The 21,489-nt window shown below is 59.5% G+C and overlaps 1 protein-coding gene across 8 annotated transcripts in view; it reads left to right on the top strand.

Annotated features, from left to right (window-relative positions):
• The first annotated feature begins 3,989 nt into the window (after positions 1–3,989).
• Positions 3,990–21,489, top strand: part of DYSF (dysferlin) — a 107,756-nt gene continuing 90,256 nt past the window's right edge. For 5 of the 8 annotated variants that reach the window (XM_049795816.1, XM_049795790.1, XM_049795782.1 and 2 more), the window contains exons 1-16: positions 6,878–7,013; positions 9,183–9,238; positions 10,021–10,112; positions 14,520–14,625; positions 15,851–15,965; positions 16,115–16,308; positions 16,481–16,609; positions 17,310–17,372; positions 17,563–17,613; positions 17,706–17,736; positions 18,423–18,538; positions 18,750–18,876; positions 19,203–19,306; positions 20,247–20,315; positions 20,399–20,442; positions 20,569–20,651. In XM_049795816.1, coding sequence (XP_049651773.1) covers positions 6,920–7,013; positions 9,183–9,238; positions 10,021–10,112; positions 14,520–14,625; positions 15,851–15,965; positions 16,115–16,308; positions 16,481–16,609; positions 17,310–17,372; positions 17,563–17,613; positions 17,706–17,736; positions 18,423–18,538; positions 18,750–18,876; positions 19,203–19,306; positions 20,247–20,315; positions 20,399–20,442; positions 20,569–20,651 — 1,474 coding nt within the window. In that variant the 5' untranslated portion in view covers positions 6,878–6,919. Of the gene's footprint in view, positions 4,088–6,877; positions 7,014–9,182; positions 9,239–10,020; positions 10,113–14,519; positions 14,626–15,850; positions 15,966–16,114; positions 16,309–16,480; positions 16,610–17,309; positions 17,373–17,562; positions 17,614–17,705; positions 17,737–18,422; positions 18,539–18,749; positions 18,877–19,202; positions 19,307–20,246; positions 20,316–20,398; positions 20,443–20,568; positions 20,652–21,489 lie in introns of those variants that run through there. The other 3 variants (XM_049795826.1, XM_049795797.1, XM_049795774.1) reach the window with 1 other exon arrangement.

Genomic DNA, 21,489 nt, shown 5'->3' with positions numbered 1-21,489 from the left:
CAGCGGATCGCAGTCTGGATCATGATTGACTTTGAGCTTTTATTTTTCACCTAGCCACTTGAAGTTTATTTAAAAGACTTTTTTAAAATCCACCACTGTCTCTGCCACTCCTTCAAACTTTGGGTAGTTGACTTTGGTTGAATTATGTTCTTGGAGGAGGGGTAAAGAAGTATTCCTACATGTCCAAGGAAGATGAGACTCGGTGGTTCTACCTGTTGGGGATATTACATGTCATACTTGTGCTATAGCTCATACAAAAATCCTTGTGTCTTCAGACTGCTGATCAGTAAAGCACCAAAACAAACTGAACTTTGGGTTCAGTAAAGGAAGCACCTGCATGTCGCTGATGTGGAACATGTTCCTTGATGGGAGGTGATCCTGTGAAGTCTCTCAGACTTATAGGTCCTTGCTTCTTCGAGAGCAAGCATGTGCAGAAAGAGGTACTTGCATTTCATGTGTTGAAGTCGAATGATACTGGGCTGGCAAACGTCTTTAACTACTTGTTCACTGCCCGAAGTCCGTGCTGCGTATTTGCAACGAGGACACTCCCTGCTCTGAAGGCTCCAGAATGAAGGCTTTGCTTTGGGCTGTTCACGTAGTTGACAGAGCAGTTGTGCTGTCTGACACGCAGCTTACAGAACTTCATAAATGATTGCTGTTGGGGCTTTTTTTTCTTGTTTTGCCTGAGTCTGTCAGTAAAGACCACTGCTGTGGCTGAGCTTGCTGCCTGTGTGTGCTGGTGAGCCATTGCGCTGGTCTGTCCTGGCATGTCCAACCCCCTCTGAACAGATAAGTGTCTCAAAAATGCACAAGGGATTTAGACCAGCAAATACTTGGCAAGCCAGGGAGCATGATTCAGGGTAAGAGTGTGTGTGTGTGAGTGCACATGCGCGTCCCTCTCCCTCCTCTCCGCTGACTACTAGGAGGAGCAGTCCCCTACTCCAAAGTGGTGAGCAGTACAGATGAGATTGCTGGGATGCTATTTAACCGCTTCATTACTCTCACTTAGTTACTCTTGGGTTACTAGCAATTCATATAGAAGGGAATCTAAAAATCCTGTCTGAAATAGCAGGGTAGAAACTAGAGCTTAGGGCAAAGAGCCTGCAGCTTGGTGCAGAAAGCATCTGAGCTGCCCCGAGAGTCCCCAGCAGAGCTCAGCAGCTTTGCAGCGCTTTTTCCCAGCCTCGCCAGAGCACGGGCCCTGGCTCTCTGTCGTCGTTGGTCCCCTCTCCTTTACAATGCAGCTTTATGTGCTTGTGCTTCTGAGTTTTCACAATCCCTCTGTGGAGTCAGGAAGGCGATTCCTTGGCACGGTCTCTCTTTGTTACTTTATCTGTGCGGAGGACGAGAAAACAACGTTGTTCTTCATTCCGGCTTCTGCTGTGCAAGCTGCAGTCCAAATTTGCTGAGCGTGTGGCAGGGCGGAGGAAGAGACCAGCACCCCGCGACCTGGGGACCACTGGTCTGTTTGCGTCCTCTGCCTTGCCCGCCAGTGGGTCGGGCTGCCGTGCCCCCCGAGCCGTGCTCCGCTCCTGTGCGTGGGTCACCAGCAGCTGCTGAGTGGGACCGGACTTGTGGGGTGTCAGGGGTGCTGGAAGCAGCCTAAGCTCATCCTCCTGCTGCTTCTCTCTCCCTGCTTTGCCTCCCCCTCTTGCACTCCCCCCCCCCCAAATGCTTTCGGGTGATAACCACCCTTCCCCACCACGCCTGACGTGGTTTTACCTTGCTTTAAAAGAAACAGCTTTTCCCAGATTGATGCTGAGAAATCACCTGAGGTGTGAGCAGCTCAGCAGTTTTAAAGGCTGCTCCAAGGGCGAGGCATTGGCAAACGGAGAAAACAATTTGGCTTTTAATGGGATCGCTCATGGCCCTGCCCAGGTACACCCCATCAGTACCAGTTTGGGGTGGCTGTGGGTGCCCACGGTGGGTGAGGACGGCAGCTTGGGGGGCTTCGCCTTGGCTAAAGCCCTGATGCCGCCTCAGTTGCCTGCCTGCTCCCAGCGCAGAGCTGGAGGCTTCCTGGGGCTGGGAAGATGGGATCCAGCATCATCTCCTGGCTGCCTGCAAGGCAGAGTGTGACCCTGGAGATCCCTGGGTGGAGACTTTGGTCAGTAAATCCTTTTTCTGCTCCGCATCCACTTCTGCTTGCAACTTCGCAGACCCTGTTTGTGCCTGGCCCTTCCCTTCGAGACGCCAGAACATCTGGGATAAAACCAGGGCAGTGCTGGAGCGGCCTTGGGGAAAAAATGCAGGAGCTGTAGGGGCTACTTAACTGGGAATTTTGAGGCAAAACACCCTGTCCTGGCCCCCCAGGGTGATGTGGAAAAAAAAGAAATTAGGAAAAAGGTAACCCCCTGACCGTTGGGACAGAACGAGCTGTTACTGGTTTTCTGAACGTTGCTCCCCCAAGCTGCACGGTGCTGCCCTTCAGCTCATGTCGTGACTGGCGGTGTTGCAAAAGGAGTTTGGTTTAGAGCTGCCGGTAATTAAACTGGCCACATGCTGTGGCTCCCGTCCCCTCGGCACGTCTGCAGGGATGCTGCTGCCGGCTCCTGGCAGCGTCTGCCTGCAGATGTGCTGAGTTAAGTAAAATCCACGGAATTTTTTTGCAATGGCTTTTCCTCTGCCCTTGCAGGATTTTTTTTCTCTCTGTGCATCACCGAGCTCGACCCGGGCAGCGCTCGTACCTCACGTGGAGCCCGGCTCTGCGGCCGCAATGCCTGGAATTCTTATTTAAGGGTCTCACAAGAGAAATAGTCCTTGTAGGGCTGAGGTCGTGGGGTCCGTGGGCCCTCTTGGTGCAAGGTGCTGGGGCCAGGGATGCTCCCGGTGAGCTGGGAGCTGGATAGACAAGGGACAACCAGGCTCTTTCCAGGGGACTTGTGCTAAATTTTGGAGGGAAGCAGAGGGAGCGAAGGGGATGGGGCTGTGGGAGGGGGAATAGGGGGGCCGGGGGAGCCCGGGGCTGGGCCGTGCCGTCTCCTGCGAGTGCCCTCGGCTTTCTTCTTTCTCGCAGAGAAGGATATTTTCACCCAAATGCGATTACGCTGCTGCTGCTGCCGCAGGCTTTCTGCCTCGGCGGCCGGCCCCTGCGCTGGTGCCGCCGGCAGCGGTTTTCGCTGCGGTGTCGCGGGTTGGTAGCTAGCAGGGGGAGTGGGAAATGGGTTTAGATAAAGCCAAAGAGGGAAAAAGGGAGAGATGGGGGGAGCGGGCCAGCCCCGAGCAGCCGGGGGGGCTGCAGGGAAGAGGGGTCCTGGCGTGGTGGGCTGGGAGGGACCTCGCTGAGCCCCTTGCTGGGAAACCCAGGGGTAAAAATAACCTCCCCAAAATAGCCGGGTGCCGCGGCCGGCCCCACCTGTCACCGCACGGCTGTGCCAAAACGAGAGACGTCTTCCCATCCCCCAGCTGGGGAAACTGAGGCAGGGCAAGGAGCGTCGGGACTCTGTGGCCCCCCCCCCCCCCCCCCCCCCCACGACCGGTGCTGCTCAGCACTGGGATGGACTGGTCCCAGTGGGACCCTTGGGCCGGGGGTTTGCGTTCACCCACCTCTCGCGGGGGGGGCCCCGCCGAGGGGTGCCGCAGGGTTCACCCTTCGTGTAGCTCAGCCCCCCCACCCCCCCCGTTTTCCCACCTTGGAGGCGACGCTAGCCCCCCCAGGCCCGACCCTGGCATCACGGGGAGGGGCTGCGGCTGCACCCAGGAGCTCCCCAGCACCTTCCCCCCCCCCTAGTTGGGGTCTGGGTGGGGGGGGCCCTCGCTCCTGCAGCAGCCGCGGCGGGGGGGGGGGGGGCACACACTTGCCTTCCAGCTTCGCCAGCCGCCTCCAAAGCCTGGGGGGGGTGTGTGTGTCTCCTCCCCCCCCCCCCCCCCCCCGCCTGCAGGGCCCCAGCCAGCCCCGCCGCGGCCGTTCCCCTTTAAGAGAGGCGGGTACCAGGCTGGGGGGGGAAGCCGGGGGGGGGGGGGGTCAGCAGGGCGGCAGGAGGCGGCCGGGCCGGGGCGATGCTCCGGGTCTTCATCCTCCACGCGGAAAATGTCCGCACGCCGGACGCGGACATCAGCGATGCTTACTGCTCCGCCGGCTTCGGAGGTGAGGGGGGGGGCGAGGGGGGGTTTGGTGAGGCTGGGGGGGGGGGTCTTCTGGGGGTGGGGGGGTTGCACAAGGCTCCGTCCCAGCGGCGGGAACGGCGCTGAAAGCGGCGTTATTGGGGGGGGTCCTGCATCTCCAGCCCCCCGCCCATCCACCCCCTTGCCCCCCCCCCCCGAGGGGTCCCACCATGCCCTCCCCCGTCGTCCCCCCCCGCCCTAGCCGATGTTCATTGTCCACGCAGCCCCCCCCGGGGAGCCCCCTGCCCCCCCTTACCGCCGGGGGGGGGGGGCATAGCTGAGCGGTGAGAGCACCAGCGGCAGCCGAGGCTATTTCTGGTCTTTGCTTTGCTCAGGGGGGACGGCGATCGCGGGGGGGCCAGGCACCAGGGGACACGGGGGGGGGGGGGCGGGATGCCCCCTCCCTTCCCTGTGACCCCCGTGGCTGAGGGGGGGGGCGGTTGCGTGTTGGGGACCTGCCTGACGTCCACCTTCACGGCCCCCCCACCCCGCTGCCTGCACCCCAACAGCCCGGCCCCCCCCCCCCCCCCAGCCATGTCCCCTTCCAGGGGTTTATTTCCAGCCCCCCCCAGGGTCACAACGGGCCCCATCCGGCTGCACCCCACGGTTGGGTCATTGCTGCGCCGGGCCTGGGGGCTTCACCCTGTGTCCCCGTGAGAAGACGGTGTTTGGGGCTGGGCAGGGTGGGGGGGGGCCGTGCTGGCCCCCCCCATACGTGTATGTCCCCGGTCCCCTGCGATGGTGACGATGGTCACGGGGGAACCAGCCTGCAACCTCCCGGGACCCATCCAGTGCCAGCTTGGCTCCCAAATCCTCCCCCCAGAGGGGTGACAAGGAGAAAGGAGGCAGCGTCTGACGCGTCACAGCTCATCTGCGACGCTCCGGGCACCCTTGGGATGAAAAAGCATCTTTTTGGGGTTTGGTGTAGGGGATGTGACAGCCGGAGAAGAGAGGCCGCGTGTCAGCGCTTGTGTGCTTGCGCCCGCATCTCCCAGGCAGGGGTGCCTGGCTCTGTGGCCGGGGGGGGGGGGGACCTTCCTTGTGCCACGGAGGTCCCTGTCCCACTGTCACGGTGTCCCCGCGTGTCGTGACGGCCGTGGGAAGCCCCTCGCCCGCTGGGCCTGAGCAGCAGCTTCTTCCTTCCCGTACGCCCTTGTCCTCGCCAGCCGGCAGCGTGCGGGGGCCGTGACAAGGGGTCGGCCCTCGCCTCTGCTCCAGGGGACAGGGAAAGGGGTGACGGGGGGAACGTGGACCCCCCCCCACCCCAGCCACCGGTGTCAGCTGGACCCAGGGGTGCAGGGGGCTCAGGGTGGGTGCTGGCTGCGCCTCAGCCCGAAGGGGGGTTTGCGGTGAGAGCCCAGCCGGGGTGCCGGTGCTGTGGGGTGCTCAGAGCCCCCACCCGGCAGTGGGACCCCCCGCCCCCAAGCTGGCGTGTCCCCAGTGGCGTGGCATCCCCGGGTGTGGGAGCTCCCCGGCTTGCACCGTCGCAGGGGTGCTGATGGTCTGCAGCCCTCTGGTGTGTCACCCCTGGGGGGTCCTGGTGCTCCAGCGTCACCAGGGTCTTGTGCGTGTGGCGTCTCCCATGTCCTGCTCCTCCAGCATCCCCAGGGGTGGTTCACCCCCGGCGTCTGCTATTCGGGCATCCCTGCAGCTCACGGCACCCCCAGGTCCGGGTGCTCGGTCACCCCGAAATTGCAGCACCCCCAGACGCTTGTGCTTTTGCACTCTTGGGGCTTGCAGCATCCCTGAGTCCAGATGATCTACCATCCCCAGGGCTCGCAGCGTCCCCGGGGCCCTGCGCTCGGGCACCCCCAGGGCTTGCAGCATCCCCAGTCCTGGTGATTTACCATCCCCAGGGCATGCCCGGGTCCTGGTGATTTGTTTACCAACCCCAGGGCTTGCAGCATGCCCGATCCCAGTGATTTATTTACCATCCCTGGAGCTCACAGCATCCCCAGATCCTGGTGATATATTTACCATCCCCAGAGGTCGCAGCACCCCTGGATCCTGGTGCTGGGGCATCCTTGGGCTTAGCAGCATCCCTGGTTCCCGATGATTTAATTTATCATCCCTGGAGCTTGCAGCATGCCCAGATCCTGGTGATGTATTTACCATCCCTGGAGCTCACAGCATCCCTGGATCCCGGTGATCTATTTACCATCCCTGGAGCTCACAGCATCCCTGGATCCCGGTGATCTATTTACCATCCCTGGAGCTCACAGCATCCCTGGATCCCGGTGATCTATTTACCATCCCTGGAGCTCACAGCATCCCTGGATCCCGGTGATCTATTTACCATCCCTGGAGCTCGCAGCATCCCTGGATCCTGGTGATTTATTTACCATCCCCAGAGCTCACAGCATCCCTGGATCCCGGTAATCTATTTACCACCCCTGGAGCTCACAGCATCCCTGGATCCCGGTGATTTATTTACCATCCCTGGAGCTCGCAGCAACCCTGGATCCTGGTGCTCGGGCATCCTCAGAGCCTGCAGCATCCCCCGATCCCGGTGATTTATTTATCGTCCCCAGAGCTCGCAGCATCCCCGGATCCCGGTGATTTAATCTACCATCCCCGGAGCTCGCAGCATCCCCGGTTCCCGGGTCTTTGGTACCCCCGTGGCTCCCGGCATCCCGGGTCTTGCAACCTCCGGAGCCGCCGCGCCGAGGCGCTTCGTGTCGCCTCCCGGGCACCTTCTCCACCCACCGGGGAGGGCCGGGACGGGGGAGGTGGCGATGGGGGGGGGACGACGACCGGATCCTGCCCCGGACTGAGCCCGGTTTGGCCTTACCGTGCCCTGCTCCATCTCCCAACCATGCTGCGTTGCTTAGTCCAACGAGCCAGCCATCTCCCCAACTTGGAGAAGGGGGACAAACAAAGCGACCCGGTGGCCAGCCTGACTTTCCGAGGTGAGGGAATCCCCAAATCTGGGTTGGGGTGGGCAGGATTATTGCTTTGCCAGACTCTTGTCTGCTTTTGCAGACCCCTTCTAGCAAAGCCCGGCTTCTGCGGGGCGCCCGGCCAGGACGTACGTCCTGGCCGGGCGCCCCACAGAAGCCGGGCTTTGCTAAAGCTCTATCCTTGTCCTAAATCCTTGCAAAATTCCTCCCCCTCCCCGCACCCCACTACCGAATGCGCCGTAGCCATCCCCACCCTCTGATGCATCCCGGTGCCATGCTCACACCGGCGTGTCCGAGGATCCCTGGGGTTGGGCTGTGAATTTTATTGCTCTTCCTCTATGATTTTGGGGTGCGCAGGGTCGTGGGCGACAGCGAGAAATCCCGTTGCCTCAAGGATTTTTCCCGTTGTGGGGGGGACGACGGGATTTGGGGACGGTCTCATTTAGCGTTGCCACCCAGTGTCACAGCATCTAAAATTGGTGGGGTGACAGGGGTGAGCCCCGGCAAAGAGGAGGATGCGGCTTTGCTGCAGGGTACTGCTGCCTTGGGTGCTCTCGATCGCTCTTGTGCTTTGCTTTCGTTACGGTCTTTTAATTACTAATCCGGGACTGATAAAAGTAATCCCTTATCTAGGGGGTTATCCCACTGCTGTGGGTACCGGAGGATGGAGGTCCCGGGAAGGGAGTGTTGCCTTTGCACCTCGAAAGCACTCACCGGAGGATGTTGCTTTTTTTTTTTTTGGCAGCCGTTTCCTGGCGGTGGAAAAATGTCCATTTTTAGAAAAAAAAAATAAAATAAGGAAACGAAAGGGATGAGTGGCTTCTGACCCAGCCTTTCCTGTGCTGCGTGGGGTGGGTGGGGGGAACGGTCCTGCCGCCGGCCCCTGTCCGGCCGGCTTCACTGGCCCCGGGACCCCTCGTGTGTTCATCCCACTGTGGGTGCTGGGTGCTGTCCCAGGGTGGGCTCCATCCATCCTCCGCCAAGGCAGAAGGCAGCTCTCGTCAGCCAAATCGTGGTCCCGAGAACGCAGGGGGAATTCCAGAGCTCTGCGTCCCATGAAGATGAGGCATAAGCAGGAGACGTGCCTTAAATCGAGGGTGTTTGATGTCTCTTGGGCTCGGTGACGTTGTCCAGAGGTGCCGTGTCAGGGCGATGGCAGCTCTGCCTCCCTCCCGGCCCCAGCCTGGCTCCGGCGGCCGCTTCAGCTCGGGGCTGGGAGATTTAGCAGAGATTCTTTAAAACCTGGAATAGGAAAAGGTTAATTTAGCAATGCTAAAATAAAAAAAAAGGAGAATATTTTGAGTGAGCGGCTTGGGCTCCCCACCAGCCCCGTGGTGTGCCGTATCCACAGCCTGGGGTACCTATATATATCTCTCTCTCTATAGGGACCTGCGGGGCGCCCGGCCGGTGTCCCCTGGGGTTTGAGTCACCGCTATTGTTTGGCTCTTCCTTTTCCTCTTCCCCCCGGTCCCTCCCGTGACGTGGCCCCTGGGGGCCCAGCGGGCGTTTGGCCAGATTTTGGTGTGACGTGAGGGTCGTGGTTTTGGGGTGCAGCTGGGGCTGGGGGGGGGCTCCTCGGGCAGGGCTGGAGCCCCCCCGGCACCGGGGCTCCTCAAGAGGTTGGCTTTGGGCTGCTTTTAACTGCTGCTGCCCGATTCCAGTCCCCTGGCTGGCTGTGATCCCGAGACTGGGTGACAGCATCCCATTGCATCGTTTGGGAGTGTCAGTGGGCCAACCCCCCCTCTTCGATGTTCAAGCACTTGACCCTTGTCACAGGGAATCTGGGTCCCCTCTGGGATTGTACTGAGGTTTGGGAGGAGGGAGGATGATGTCTGGGTCCTCCGTGGCACCTTCCAGCCCAAAAACCCACCCAGCAGCCTTTGGGAGCCTCCTCTCTGCCCTGCTCATGGGGAAACTGAGGCACAACCCACCAAGATGACTTGCCTGGGGTTTTCCAGCAAGGTTTGTGGCAGGGCTGGGGCTCGAAGCGGGGTCCCGGAGCCCATCTGTGCAAAGATGTGTGCAAGGAGCAGGGCCTGCTCCTGCTCCTGGGAGCTGCGGGTGTTGCTGGAGGCTCTCGACCCCACCTGTGCACGAGGGGGACTGGAATTTTGTTTTTTTTTTTCCCCGCGGTTTGGTGGGGAAACTGGTCTGACCCATGCGTGTTTCTCCCTGCAGGTGTGAAGAAGAGGACTAAAGTCATCAAGAACAATGTGAACCCCGTATGGAACGAGGTGAGCGTGTCCCTATCCCTGTCCCCATCCCTGTGGGGAACAGTTGGGGCACGGAGGGTGCTGTGGGTGCAAGCCCAGCAAGGTGCCCTTAGCACAAGGGGCTTGCGGGGGTCCAGTGATGCCTGGGGGTTGTCACCCCATGGAGGGTTTGGGGTCAGTCCTCATCAGGAGCAGCTTCGTATCCGAAATTCTGGGCACTGGCAGTGGAGGAGCGGGACCGAGCCAGCTCCACATGGCCCTTTGCTCCAGCCTCTTCCCCTTTCATCAAGACCTTATCAGGGCTAAGCACGCACATTAAAAGAAGCTGTTTAAAAATATTGCAGCTAGGGGGGAAAACAAGTGTGTTTTACTCATCAGTCTGGCCCAGGGGAGGCTATTTTTTCCAGCACCTTCTTCCTTCTAACCCTGACCTGTACTTTTGTGGGTCAAAACTAAAAGAAAAAGGGTTTTGGTGAGCAAACTAACACCTTTTTGGTGCAGAAACGCTGCGTGCCACCTCCCATCGTTTTGTCCTTCACTTTTAATCCATGATGAGGAGAAGGCCTTTGCCTGGCGCATATTTTTTCCGTGGCTGTGCCGGGAAATTTTGCTCAGGGCACACGTGGTGCCGAGGTTTGTGCCGAGGGGCCGGGTTGGAGTTGTCAGCACCGTGATGGTGAAGCCGGTCTGGCGTTTTGGTTCTCTTCCTCGAGCCCACGGTGGTGCCGGAGCCGGTCAATGCCTGCATGAGCATCACGGTCCCAGCTGGGCGCTGACCCTGGCTCTCCTCTCCTCCCCTCCAGGGCTTTGAGTGGGACCTGAAGGGAGCTCCGCTGGACCCGAGTGCTGAGCTCACCGTCGTCGTGAAAGACCATGAAACCGTGGGGAGAAACAGGTGGGAGAAGCGTCGGGTGCTGGGTGCGAGCCCCCTGCCCCGCTCCCATCACCGGCGCAGCCCCTGCACACGCGCGTGCATGCCCGAGGCTTTGCACAAGGGGGCTGGGGTGGGCGGCGAGGGGCATTTGGGCTCCCCAGGCTCCACGCATTGCTCCCCGGTGCCGGCTGCCCTTTGCGGCTGGTGGGAGGCGAGAGCCGCATTTCTGGGCTGCTTCGCTCAACAGCCGGGGTGAAAAACCAGCGTTTGAGGGCAGGGAGCACACAAGGGACCCTTGTGCCCGTTGCCTCCCCCGGGGTTGCCGTACCAGCACGGCCGCCTGCCCCGGGAGCGATGCTGGTGCCGCGAGGCCCCGGTGATGGGCACTTGGCCCGGGAGGTGTGAGACGGCGGCCAAGCTCCTTTCCCGAACACGCTTTGCCGCCGGAGCTGGGAAGGGCGGCGTTTGCAAAATAAACAGCCTGGGGCGGCTTCCTTTCTCACGGCAGCTCCTGGTGTCCCTCGCTCCAGTGGCAGCGGAGTTTTCCCCACGGGGACGGGGTCTCCCTCCTCGTAGCAGCTGTGGTAGGAAGGAGGGCGAGAGCAGACCGTGATGCCACCTTCAGCCCTGGGACACGCAGCCCGGCCACCCTCGGCAACCCACGTCTGCACGCGGGGCTCCTTCAGCTGGGATCGCTGCTTGCACAGGGGAAAAAAATATAGGAAGTAGTTTATTTTTGGGCAGCGGAGGGTGGGAACCTGCTGCCCTGCTCCGGCTGGGCTGGGGTGGACGGTCCCAGTGCGAAGGATCCCATTTCCAGGGCTGGAGATGATGCTGGATTTGCTCTTGGGCTGGAGGCCAAGGGAGGTGGAAACTGGGTCCGGTCCAGCTCGGTGGCGTTGTGCGTCTCTATAAATAGAGGAGGATGGGAGAAGGGTCCCAACTCCTGGCGCGGGGAGATTTTGGCTGTCTGTGTGGGGAGCAGCCGCTCTGCCACGGCCCACAGGGACCACGATGCTCTTGCGAATGGTCCCCTCTCTGTCACGAAGGCGATGGTGGATTTTTGCTTTTCCTTCCCTCGGGAGAAAATACCAGCCTGCCCGTCCACACGGGTGCTGCAAAGAGCAAATGGGGCACTTAACAGTGACAGGCAAGTAACGCCCTGTCTGGCTGCTGTTGCTATCTGAAATCACAGAATCACTGAACGGTTTGGGTTGGATGGGACCTTCAAAGATCATCTAGTCCAACCCCCCCTGCTGTGGGCAGGGGCATTTTCAACTAGATCGAGTTACTCAAAGCCCCATCCAACCCAACCCTGAACACTTCTAGGGATGGGGCATCCACAACTTCTCTGGGGAACCTGCTCCAGTGTCCCACCACTCTCATTGTAAAAAATGTCCAATCTAAATCTACCCTCTTTCACTTTAAAACCGTTGCTCTTTGCCCTGTCACTACAGGCCCTGGTAAAAAGTCTCTCTCTATCTTTCTTGTAAGCCCCCTCTATATATTGAAAAGCCACAGTAAGGTCTCCCTGGAGCCTTCTCTTCTCCAGCCTGAACAACCCCAACTCTGTCAGCTTGTCTTCACAGGAGAGGTGCTCCAGCCCTCTGATCATCTTCGTGGCCCTCCTCTGGACTTGCTGCAACAGGTTGGGGACCCCAGAGCTGGACGCAGTCCTGCAGGTGGGGTCTCACCAGAGTGGACTAGAGGGACAGAATCCCCTCCCTCGACCTGCTGGTCACAATTCTTCTGATGCAGCCCAGGATATGGTTGGTTTTCTGGGCTACAAGCACACATTGCCAGGTCATGTTGAGCTTCTTGTCAGCCAACACCCCCACATCCTTCTCTGCAGGGCTGCTCTCAATCCACTCACCCCCCAGCCTGTATTTGTGCTTGGCATTGCCCCGAACCATGTGCAGGACCTCGCGCTTGGCTGTGTTGAACTTCATGAGGTTTGCACGGGTCCACTCCTGAAGCCTGTCAAGGTCCCTCTGGATGCCATCCCTTCCCTCCAGCGTGTCGACCACACCACACACCTTGGTGTCGTCGGCAAACTTGCTGAGGGTGCGCTCAATCCCACCGTCCATGTCACCGACAAAGACATTAAACAGCGCCGGTCCCAATACTGACCCCTGAGGAATGCCACTCGTCACTGCTCTCCACTCGGACGTCGAGCCGTTGACCGCAACTCTTTGTGACCATCCAGCCAATTCCTTATCTACCGAGCTGTCCATCCATCAAATCCTTGTCTCTCCAATTCAGAGATGAGGATGTCACATGGGACAGTGTCAAATGCTTTGGACAAGCCCAGGTAGATGACGTACATTGTGCTTCCCTTGTCCACCAATGCTGTAACCCCATTGTAGAGGGCCACCTAATTTGTCAGGCATGATTTGCCCTTGGTGAAGCCAAGTCACCAGTCACCTCCTTATTTTCTATGTGCCTTAGCATGGTTTCCAGGAGGATCCGCTCCATGATCTTGCCAGGCACAGAGGTGAGGCTGACTGGCCTGTAGTTCCTCGGGTCTTCCTTTTTTTCCCTTTTTAAAACTGGAGGCTATGTTTCCCCTTTTCCAGTCAGTGGGAACTTCCCCGAACTGTCACGACTTCTTAAATATGATGGATAGTGGCTTAGCCACTTCATCTGCCAGTTCCCTCAGGACCCGTGGATGCACCTCATCAGGTCCCATGGACTTGCGCACCTTCAGGTTCCTTAGATGGTCTCAAACATGATCTTCTCCTACAGCGGGCAGTTCTTCATTCTCCCGCTCCCTGCCTTTGCCTTCTGCGTCTTGGGCGGCGTGGCTGGAGCCCTTGCTGGTGAAGACTGAGGCAACGAAGTCGTTGAATACCTCAGCCTTCTCCATGTCCCGGGGAACCAGGTCTCCCCTTTCCTTCCGGAGAGGGCCCACATTTTCCCTCATCTTTCTTTTATGACGGACCTACCTATAGAAGCTTTTCTTGTTGCCCTTGATGTCCCTGGCCAGATTGAATTCCATCAGGGCTTTAGCTTTCCTAACCTGATCCCTGGCTGCTCGGGCAATTTCTCTGTTTTTGTCCCAGGCTACCTGTCCTTGCTTCCAGCCTCTGTAGGCTTCCTTTTTGTGTTTGGGTTTGTCCAGGAGCTCCTTGTTCATCCACACAGGCCTCCTGGTGGTTTTGCCTGCCTTCCTCTTTTGTTGGGGTGCATCGCTCCTCAGCTTGGAGGAGGTGACCCTTGAATATCTGCCAGCTCTCTTGGGCCCCTCTTCCCCCCAGGGCTGTATCCCACGGTACTCTACCAAGCAGATCCCTGAAGAGGCCAAAGTCTGCTCTCCTCAAGTCCAGGGTAGCCAGCTTGCTGTGCGCCCTCCTCGCTGCCCGAAGGATCTTAAACTCCACCATTTCACGGTCACTGCAGCCAAGGCTGCCCTTGAGCTTCCCATTCCCCACCAGCCCCTCCTTGCTGGGGAGAACAAGGTCCAGCGTGGCACCTCTCCTCGCTGGCTTCTCCATCGCTTGGAGAAGGAAGTTGTCATCAACGCGTTCCAGGAACCTCCCGGATTGCTTGTGCCGTGCCATGTTGTCCCCCCAACACATAGGTACGGGGGTGGTTGAAGCCCCTGGAGGACCAGGGCTTGTGAACGAGAGGCTGCTCCTCTCTGTAGAGGCCTCATCCGCTCGGTGTTCCTGGTCGGGTGGCCGGTAGCAGACCCCCCCCGATGTCACCCGTCCCTGCCCTCGCTTTCATCCTGACCCGTGGGCTCTCGGTCGGCTCCTCGTCCATCCCCAGGAGGATCTGCTCCATGATCTCATCGTGCTGTTAGGACAGCACAAAGCGGTTTGAAGGCTTTCCTGGCTCTGGGCGAGGAGGAGCTGGGCAGCAGCGCTGGACCCGCTCCCCGGCCAGCCCTGGTTCTTCCCCGGGTGAGGTGGCACTGCTGGCTGGGGTGGGAGGTGGCGTGGCGCAGGAAGGGTTAACCAGAAGCTGAACACCAGGGAGGTGCTGAAACGCAATAGGGGATATATCAGTTTTATGGTGGTTTAAAGTCCTCCTGGATGATGGTGGCACAGAGACACCAGCCTCGGCTGCCAGCAATGATCTCACCCATCTCCAGTGAAACCCCCAACCCCTTGTGTCTCTCTTCTCCGCTGGCAAAGAAAAATCCGTCAGCGCTTCGGTTTATGGCTCCTGGTTCCTCAGCGTGGGCTTTTAGGTGCTTTTCCTTGATAAAAAGGGGACAAAGTCCCCAGAGATGCTTGCCCCTGGCTGGGTCAGAGTCACACGTTGCCCGTTCCCGTTCTCCCAGGGCAGCTGCCAGCCGGGGATGCTGGCGAGCGTGTCCCCCCCTCCTTGCCCCCCAGGTCGGTTGCTGGTGCCTGGGTTTGCACCAGCCGCGGCTCGTCGGCCCCTTCCCCTGTTGACTCCCCGATTGCTCTTCACCCCCAGGTTTTTGGGAGAAGCCCGAGTGCCCCTGCGAGATGTCCTGTCCTCCCCCAGCCTGGCGGCCTCCTACAACCTCCCCTTGCTGGACACCAAGAAGCAGAGCACCGGGGTGAGTCCCTCTGCGGGGACCAGTGAGGCCGGTTCAAGCAATATCCCTACCAGTTACAGCTCCCAGCTGGGGACCAGTCTGAGCAACGTCCCTACCAGTTGCAGCTCCCAGTTGGAGACCAGTCTGAGCAATGTCCTTAGCAGTTATAGCTCCCAGCTGGGGACCAGTCTGATCAATATCCCTACCAGTTGCAGCTCCCAGTTGGAGACCGCTGTGAATGCCGTTGCTACCAGTTACAGCTCCCAGCTGGGGACCAGTCTGAGCAATGTCCCTACTGGTTGCAGCTCCCAGTTGGAGACCAGTCTGAGCAATATCCCTGCCAACTGCAGCTCCCAGCTGGGGACCAGTCTGAGCAACGTCCCTACCAGTTGCAGCTCCCAGTTGGAGACCAGTCTGAGCAACGTCCCTACCAGTTGCAGCTCCCAGTTGGAGACCACTGTGAATGTTGTCGCTACCAGTTGCAGCTCCCAGCTGGGGACCAGTCTGAGCAATATCCTTATCAGTTGCAGCTCCCAGTTGGAGACCAGTTGTCCATCCTGCGCTTGACCACCCGGTGGCTGGGGCAGGGGGCAGCAGGAACACGCTCGGTCCGTGCTCCTGCGGGGACTCCTGCGCCGTGCCGGGAGACTCGTGTCCCTGCATCCCACGTGTCCCCCTCTCCTCCTCGCCCTGAAGCCTGGGAAGAGCTTTGCTGGGGACACCCCAGCAGCAGATGGGTCAAACCTCTTTGCAGGATGGATGTTGGCGGGGGCTGCAGCCTGTGCACCCGTGAGACAGGGGTGTCCTCGCCAGGCGGCCGGTGGGCTCTGCGGGGAGCACTGGGAGCACCCCTCGCAGCCCGTTAAATCTCGCCTCTCCCTTTCTGCAGCTCCCTTCTCCTTGAGCCTTTCCCTGGCTCTGCCTCGGCATCTCCCTCCCTCCTTCTCCCTTCCCGGCGGATGCAGCGTCCGGCCCTGGCTCAGCCCGGCCTGGGGCTGCCACCTAGCGGGATGGGGACCGGGTGGTAACCCCACTGGGACCCCGCACGTCCCTGGTGCTCCCGTGGGCCCTGGGACACTTCTCCCTGCTCTGACCCTTTTTCCCGGCGTTTGCGGAGTTGCTGCCGTTGTTTCGGCTGCATGCCCCACGCCTAGGCAGAACATCGTGGGTGGCATCCAGCACTGAGGCTCAGACGCCAGGAGAGTGTTTCTGGACACCCGTATAAAGATTATTTCCTTTTTTCCAGGCTTTCCTCATCCTGCAAGTGTCCTACATCCCCCCACCAGGAGCTGCCCCCTTGTTTCCCCCTCCGGCCCCCCCTGAGCCGGCACCGGCTGCTGCTGAGCCCGACACGGTCACTGGTAACCAGAAACCTTCACGTGTAGCACCAGGGGTGGATGCGTCCCCCCGTAGCACCACATTTTTCGCAGCCAGACCCCTCACCCTGCAGTCCCGCGAAGCCTGGCCCCACTTTGCTCACGTCTTCCATCTTCTTTCTCGCCCCGCGCAGAGACAGCTGGAGAGGAGGAGACGGAGGATCAGGCGGCAACGGGGGATGAGACGGAGCCCTCCTCCTCCTCGGGGCCGCCAGGATCCGAGCCCCCCTCGCTGCCCCGCAAGCCCCCCATGCACCACGTCCAGGGTTTGAAGAGGAGGAGGAGCTCTCCCAAAAAGCCTCTCTCCAACAAGCCGCAGGACTTCCAGGTGAGACGAGGCTGGTGAGGATGAGCTGCTCTCCTTGAACCCACCTCCCCAGGGCCCCCCAGCCTGTCCCTATGGGGGGCGGGTTCGTTACCTGAGACACCCCCTGAGGTGCCCATCCCAAGGGTAGGACTCACCCCAGTGACTCCCTGCCCTGTCCTCCCTCCCGTCCCAGATCAGGGTGAGGGTCATCGAGGGCCGGCAGCTCCCCGGGGTCAACATCAGACCCGTGGTGAAGGTGACGGCCGCCGGGCAGACCAAGAGGACGAGGATACGCAAAGGCAACAGCCCCTTCTTTGACGAGGTGAGGGGGGGGTGTCTCTGCTCCGGGTGTGCCTGGGGGTGTCAGGAAAGGCTCAGGAGCATAATGGGTTGGGGTCCCAAGTGATGGAAACCCCGGTGCAGCCCAGAGGCTGGGACGTGGCGATGGGGACTTCAACGGGAGAGAAGCTCAGACAGCAGCAGGGAGCCCTTTGGCAGGTCCAGCATCGCCTGCCTTCGTGCAGGGCTCATCTTGGTCACCTTCCCAAGGTGACTCATGTGTCCCAGAGCCACCAGTAGCATCCTGGTGGCATGCCCTGGGCAGGGCTGCGCACAGGCACGGGTGGGCAATGCAGCCGGGCTTGCAGGATGGGTACGCTCGGGCTTGTCCCCAAAGCAGATGCTTCAAGCCTGCCTTTTGGGATGTCCCCAAAGCCTGCTTCAACCTGCCCCTGTGCTTTATTTGGAGACTCCCAGGAGAGCTGGTCTGGATGTGCTTTTGTCAACCAGCCCAGCAAAATCAAACTGGAGGATATTGCTCCTCGGGGTGCATTAAAGTCACCCAGCACAGCCCCTTCGGGGGGGCTGTTGCTATTAATGGGGTGGGGGCTCTCCTAAGAGGAGGGGAAGAGGCTCCAGCCTGCGGAGTTGGGGGCATGGGAGAGGCTGGGAGGTGCGAACATGCCCTGGGGGGGAGGCTGGGGCAGACCTCCACCTTGCGCCCTCACCCCTCTTTCCTACAGACCTTCTTCTTCAACATCTTCGAGTCACCGGCCGAGCTGTTCGACGCACCCATCTTTATCACGGTGAGCTTCAGGAAATGTTGGTCCTGCCCATCGGGAGGGCTGGGGAGATGCTTGGGGCCATCGCCCTGTCCCCCTCCCCACAGTGCCCTGGGAAGCGTCCCCCCATTTCCCAGGCAGGCATGTAGCAGGGTCCTCCACCCTGGGAGGATTTGGGCTGTATTTACGGTTTTTCCTTATTTTCATCCCACAGGTTGTGGACTCTCGGTCTTTCCGGACAGACTCTGTGATCGGGGAGTTTCGAGTAAGTCCACCCTCTCTCCTCTTCCCCCCTGTTTTCTGCCACGCTGACCCATGGGGTGAACGCTGGCATTTCTTTTTTGTTTCATTGCACAGATGGACGTCGAGACCATTTACTCCGAGCCAAGTGAGCCCAGCGGGTGGTCGGGGTCCGGACCAGGGTTACCTCCCGTGGCTGGGTTGGGAATGCTCTGGGAAACCCTTTTTTTTGGGCCAAACATAGGGGATACACACACCCCCCACAGCTTTCTCATATATGAACCCAGACGTGTCCCTATATCCATCATCACCACCCATTTCTCCTCCCTTTCCCAAGATGTACGTCTTCGAGGCTTTCAAATCATTGTACCACCAACTCGCTGGCAGAAAGCCCCACCAGCACAGCCTGACTCAATGTTTTTTATCTTGAGCCCTGCTCATTATATCATCTTTTATTTTCTCTTGAAGATAGTTTTATCATGAAGATAAATTTCCTACCCTAATCACTGCAGAGAAAAGCTTGGTAATTTTAGCCATAAAAAATTAAGACCTACAAGGCAAATCTCTTCATAACGTGCTTTAACTTTTGGTCAGTCCTGAAGTGATCAGGCAGTTGGACTAAATGATTGTTGTAGTTCCCTGCCAGCTGAATCACAGAATCATAAATCATTTAGATTGGAAAAGATCATCGAGTCCAACTGTAAACCTATTCTATTCTATATAAAAGGAACATAGTATTTATTATAAAAAATAATAACCCAACAGCATCCTTGAAGCCATCTCCCTGCATGTCTGAGGACCAGCGCAGGGGTCTCAATCTCTTTTCTCCCCTAGAACACGCGTTCCTCAGAAAATGGCTGTTGCTCTCTGACCCAGAGGACTTCTCTGCGGGGGCCAAGGGCTATCTGAAAGTCAGCCTGTTTGTGCTGGGGCCTGGAGATGAAGCTCCTGTGAGTATTGCCCTGGCTGCGATGGGGGGACCTTCCAACCCTGGTACTCCGCTGCCCTGGGCCATCAAACCCCATAGCTGTTCCCAGGGAAGCTGCGGCTTTGATCTTCCTCCATTTTGGGGGCAAAGTGCTCGATTTTGGGATTTTGCTGCTCATTTCAGGACTTTTGGGAAGCGTGGTCATGTTTTCCTCTTGTCCTGTTGTCCCGCAGCTGGAGAAGAAGGAGGTCTCGGAAGACAAGGAAGACATTGAGGGCAATCTCCTGCGCCCCACTGGGGTCACCTTGAGAGGGGCTCACTTCTGCCTGAAAATCTTCAAAGCCGAAGACTTGCCCCAGAGTAAGTGTTTCCTTTGCTGGGCTGGAGCGCGCCGGATCCGGCCCTTGGCATTGTGGTGGGTTGCAACCTGCCAGAGAGGAGTAAGGGGACAGATAAGGAAACTTTATCCATAGCCTTGGTCCAAAGACCTTGCAGATACTGGTCAGTCGCAATGTACTGGGAGATAAATCTCTTACTGGTGCAAACTGGTATTTAGCCTCCTGACCATCCCCACCTGGCTCAACGGAGATGCGCAACCCGCATGGTGGGACAGCCTGCACGGAAAGCCGGGGCCATCTGGACACCATGTGCTTTCATGAACTTTCAGCATCTCTTTCCCCTCCCAGTGGATGATGCCGTCATGGACAACGTCAGGCAGATTTTTGGCTTCGAGAGCAACAAGAAGAACCTTGTTGATCCGTTCGTGGAAGTCAGCTTTGCGGGCAAGACGGTGAGCGGGAAGCCCCTCCGGGTCCCTGGGGCTGGGATGACAGCTGTGCACGGGGAAAGTTTGGTCCCAGCATGGGGAAAATTTGCTCCTTTGCTTTGCTGGAGCTTTTGCAAAGGTCCCATCAGTCCTTGTCGCACCCCATCTTCTTTCTCTCTGCGTTGCAATGTCCTGCAGCCCAGCTGGTGTCCCCAGCCCTGTCCCCACGCAGGCTTGGAGCCGAGTGGTGCTGCTGGACACGGCATGCTGGGCTGCACCGGAGTAATTTCTTTGTTGGGCTCTTCGTGGTGCTGTTGCACTAAAAATGGGAATGGAGAGGCTGAGCTCCTGGGGGAAGGGGGATAGTGCAGCAGCGGAAGGTTGTGCTGTTCTTGGCACTGCCTGAAGTGAGAGGCTGGCTGTCCCTACACCACCAAGTGTCCCCCCCGCCATGACCAGCCAGGATGTGGAGGTGGCTTTGGTGGCTTTGCAGAACCCTGTCCCACTCCCTTTGCTGCCGGGTGCCCTCCAGTGCCTTCGCCAAGTGATATGCCCACAAACTGCCACTTGTCTTTTGATCCGCAGCAGCGCAAAAGGGCTGAAAGTCTCCTCTGCCCATAAATCTTCCCCTGGGGACAGTGCCCGGGGTGGGGGGAACAGAGGCTCGGGACGGGATTCTGAGCAACCACAGTGGGAAAGGAGTGAGTTTCTGGTGGTCCTGGGCGGGGTGAGATCCCCGAGCAGCCCATAGCATCCTCTGCCTCCTGCCCAGATGGGGTTTGTCCGCACGATGCAGAGCCCCACCGGGCCACCCATCGAATGGAACCTGTATTTTGGGGGACCTGAATCTTTCCAGCTCCGTGGACGTGGCGTGCGGCAGCCCTGCTTTGCTGAAGCGCAGCCGTGAGTGAGCTGCAAGCGCTGGGGCAACGCTGACTTTTCATTCCCCGTCTCGCACCTCCAGCTTTACTCGAGGATCCTGGAGAAGAACGCCAACCCGCAGTGGAACCAGCGCCTGACGCTGCCGGCGATGGTGAGCGCGGGTGCCTGCTGCGCCCCCCCCCCCAGCCCGACCCCACCGCCGCTCACCACAACTCTCCCTCCCTCTTTTCCCAGTTCCCTTCCATGTGTGAGAAGATGAGGATCCGGGTGACCGACTGGTGAGCGGGGAGGGGGCTCGCTGGGGTGGGGACGGCTGAGCTGGCAGAGTGGGGTGGGCAGGGGGAGACCCCATGGGCAAACCCCCCCAGGTCCACGGTGCGACGGCATCACGGGTTGTGTTGCAGGGACCGTCTGACGCACAATGATATCGTCGGGACCACCTACCTCTGCATGTCGAAGATCTCGGCCCCCGGCGGGGAGCTGGAGGGTAAGGGTGGGGGCAGCAGGACGGGATTTGGGGTGCATGGCCATGGAGGAGCGCTGCATGCTCGTGGCTGGAGGTTGGTGTTGGCTTGGAGGATGTCACAGCCGGGATGGTCCCTGTCAAGTCGCTGGTGCTGGGGGAGACGTGGGATGGGGTGCTGGGGGTTGCTCCGTCCTGCGGTCTGTTTTTGGGCTGGATGTGGCCCCCCCGGTTTGTGGTTTTGAAGATCTCCAGGTCCTCCCGGGGGCGTTGGGCTGGGAAGCTGCAGGACCGTGGTGTGCCGGAGGTTTTGCTTCCTCTTTTCCTTGCTGAGCAGAGGTGGCTGTGTTCCCCCGTGAGGTTGGTGACGGGCAGTGCTGTCACCGGTGCCACGTCCCACCCATGCGTGCCCCCACTGGTGGCTCCTCCTCAGGTGGCATTTTGGGGGCTGTCACAGGGTGGGATGGGGGTTCAGGTCCAGCTTGTGCTGAGGGTGTTCTTTCAAGTCCCAGGGGCTTTCTGAACCAAAGGACCACCACGGAGGGGCTGGCAGGGCTCTGTTGGGTGACACCGACTGTGTCACTGGTGCTGAGCGGGAGGGCAGGGACCCGGGACACGGTCGTGAGGCTGCTGAGAGCCACGGCAGGGCCAGGAGCAGAGGTTGCCCTAACCTGTGTGAGCATCTCCTGCTGCTAATGAGCTTTGGTGGCATCTGTGACCCCATCGGGACTCCCCTCGCTCTGCTCCCTTTGCTTCGTGCATCTCTGAGGCTCTCGGGTTCCCTGCAAACCCCCACCTCATTGCGAGCTTCCCCACGCCGTAGGGACGGGACTGGTAGCAGCCGCCGGGGCTTGAGCTTGAT

This window comes from Accipiter gentilis, chromosome 3 (genome assembly GCF_929443795.1).
Source record: "Accipiter gentilis chromosome 3, bAccGen1.1, whole genome shotgun sequence".
Lineage (NCBI taxonomy): Eukaryota > Metazoa > Chordata > Aves > Accipitriformes > Accipitridae > Astur > Astur gentilis.
Note: the sequence above shows the minus strand (reverse complement) of the source record. Positions and strands in the feature narration are given on the sequence as shown.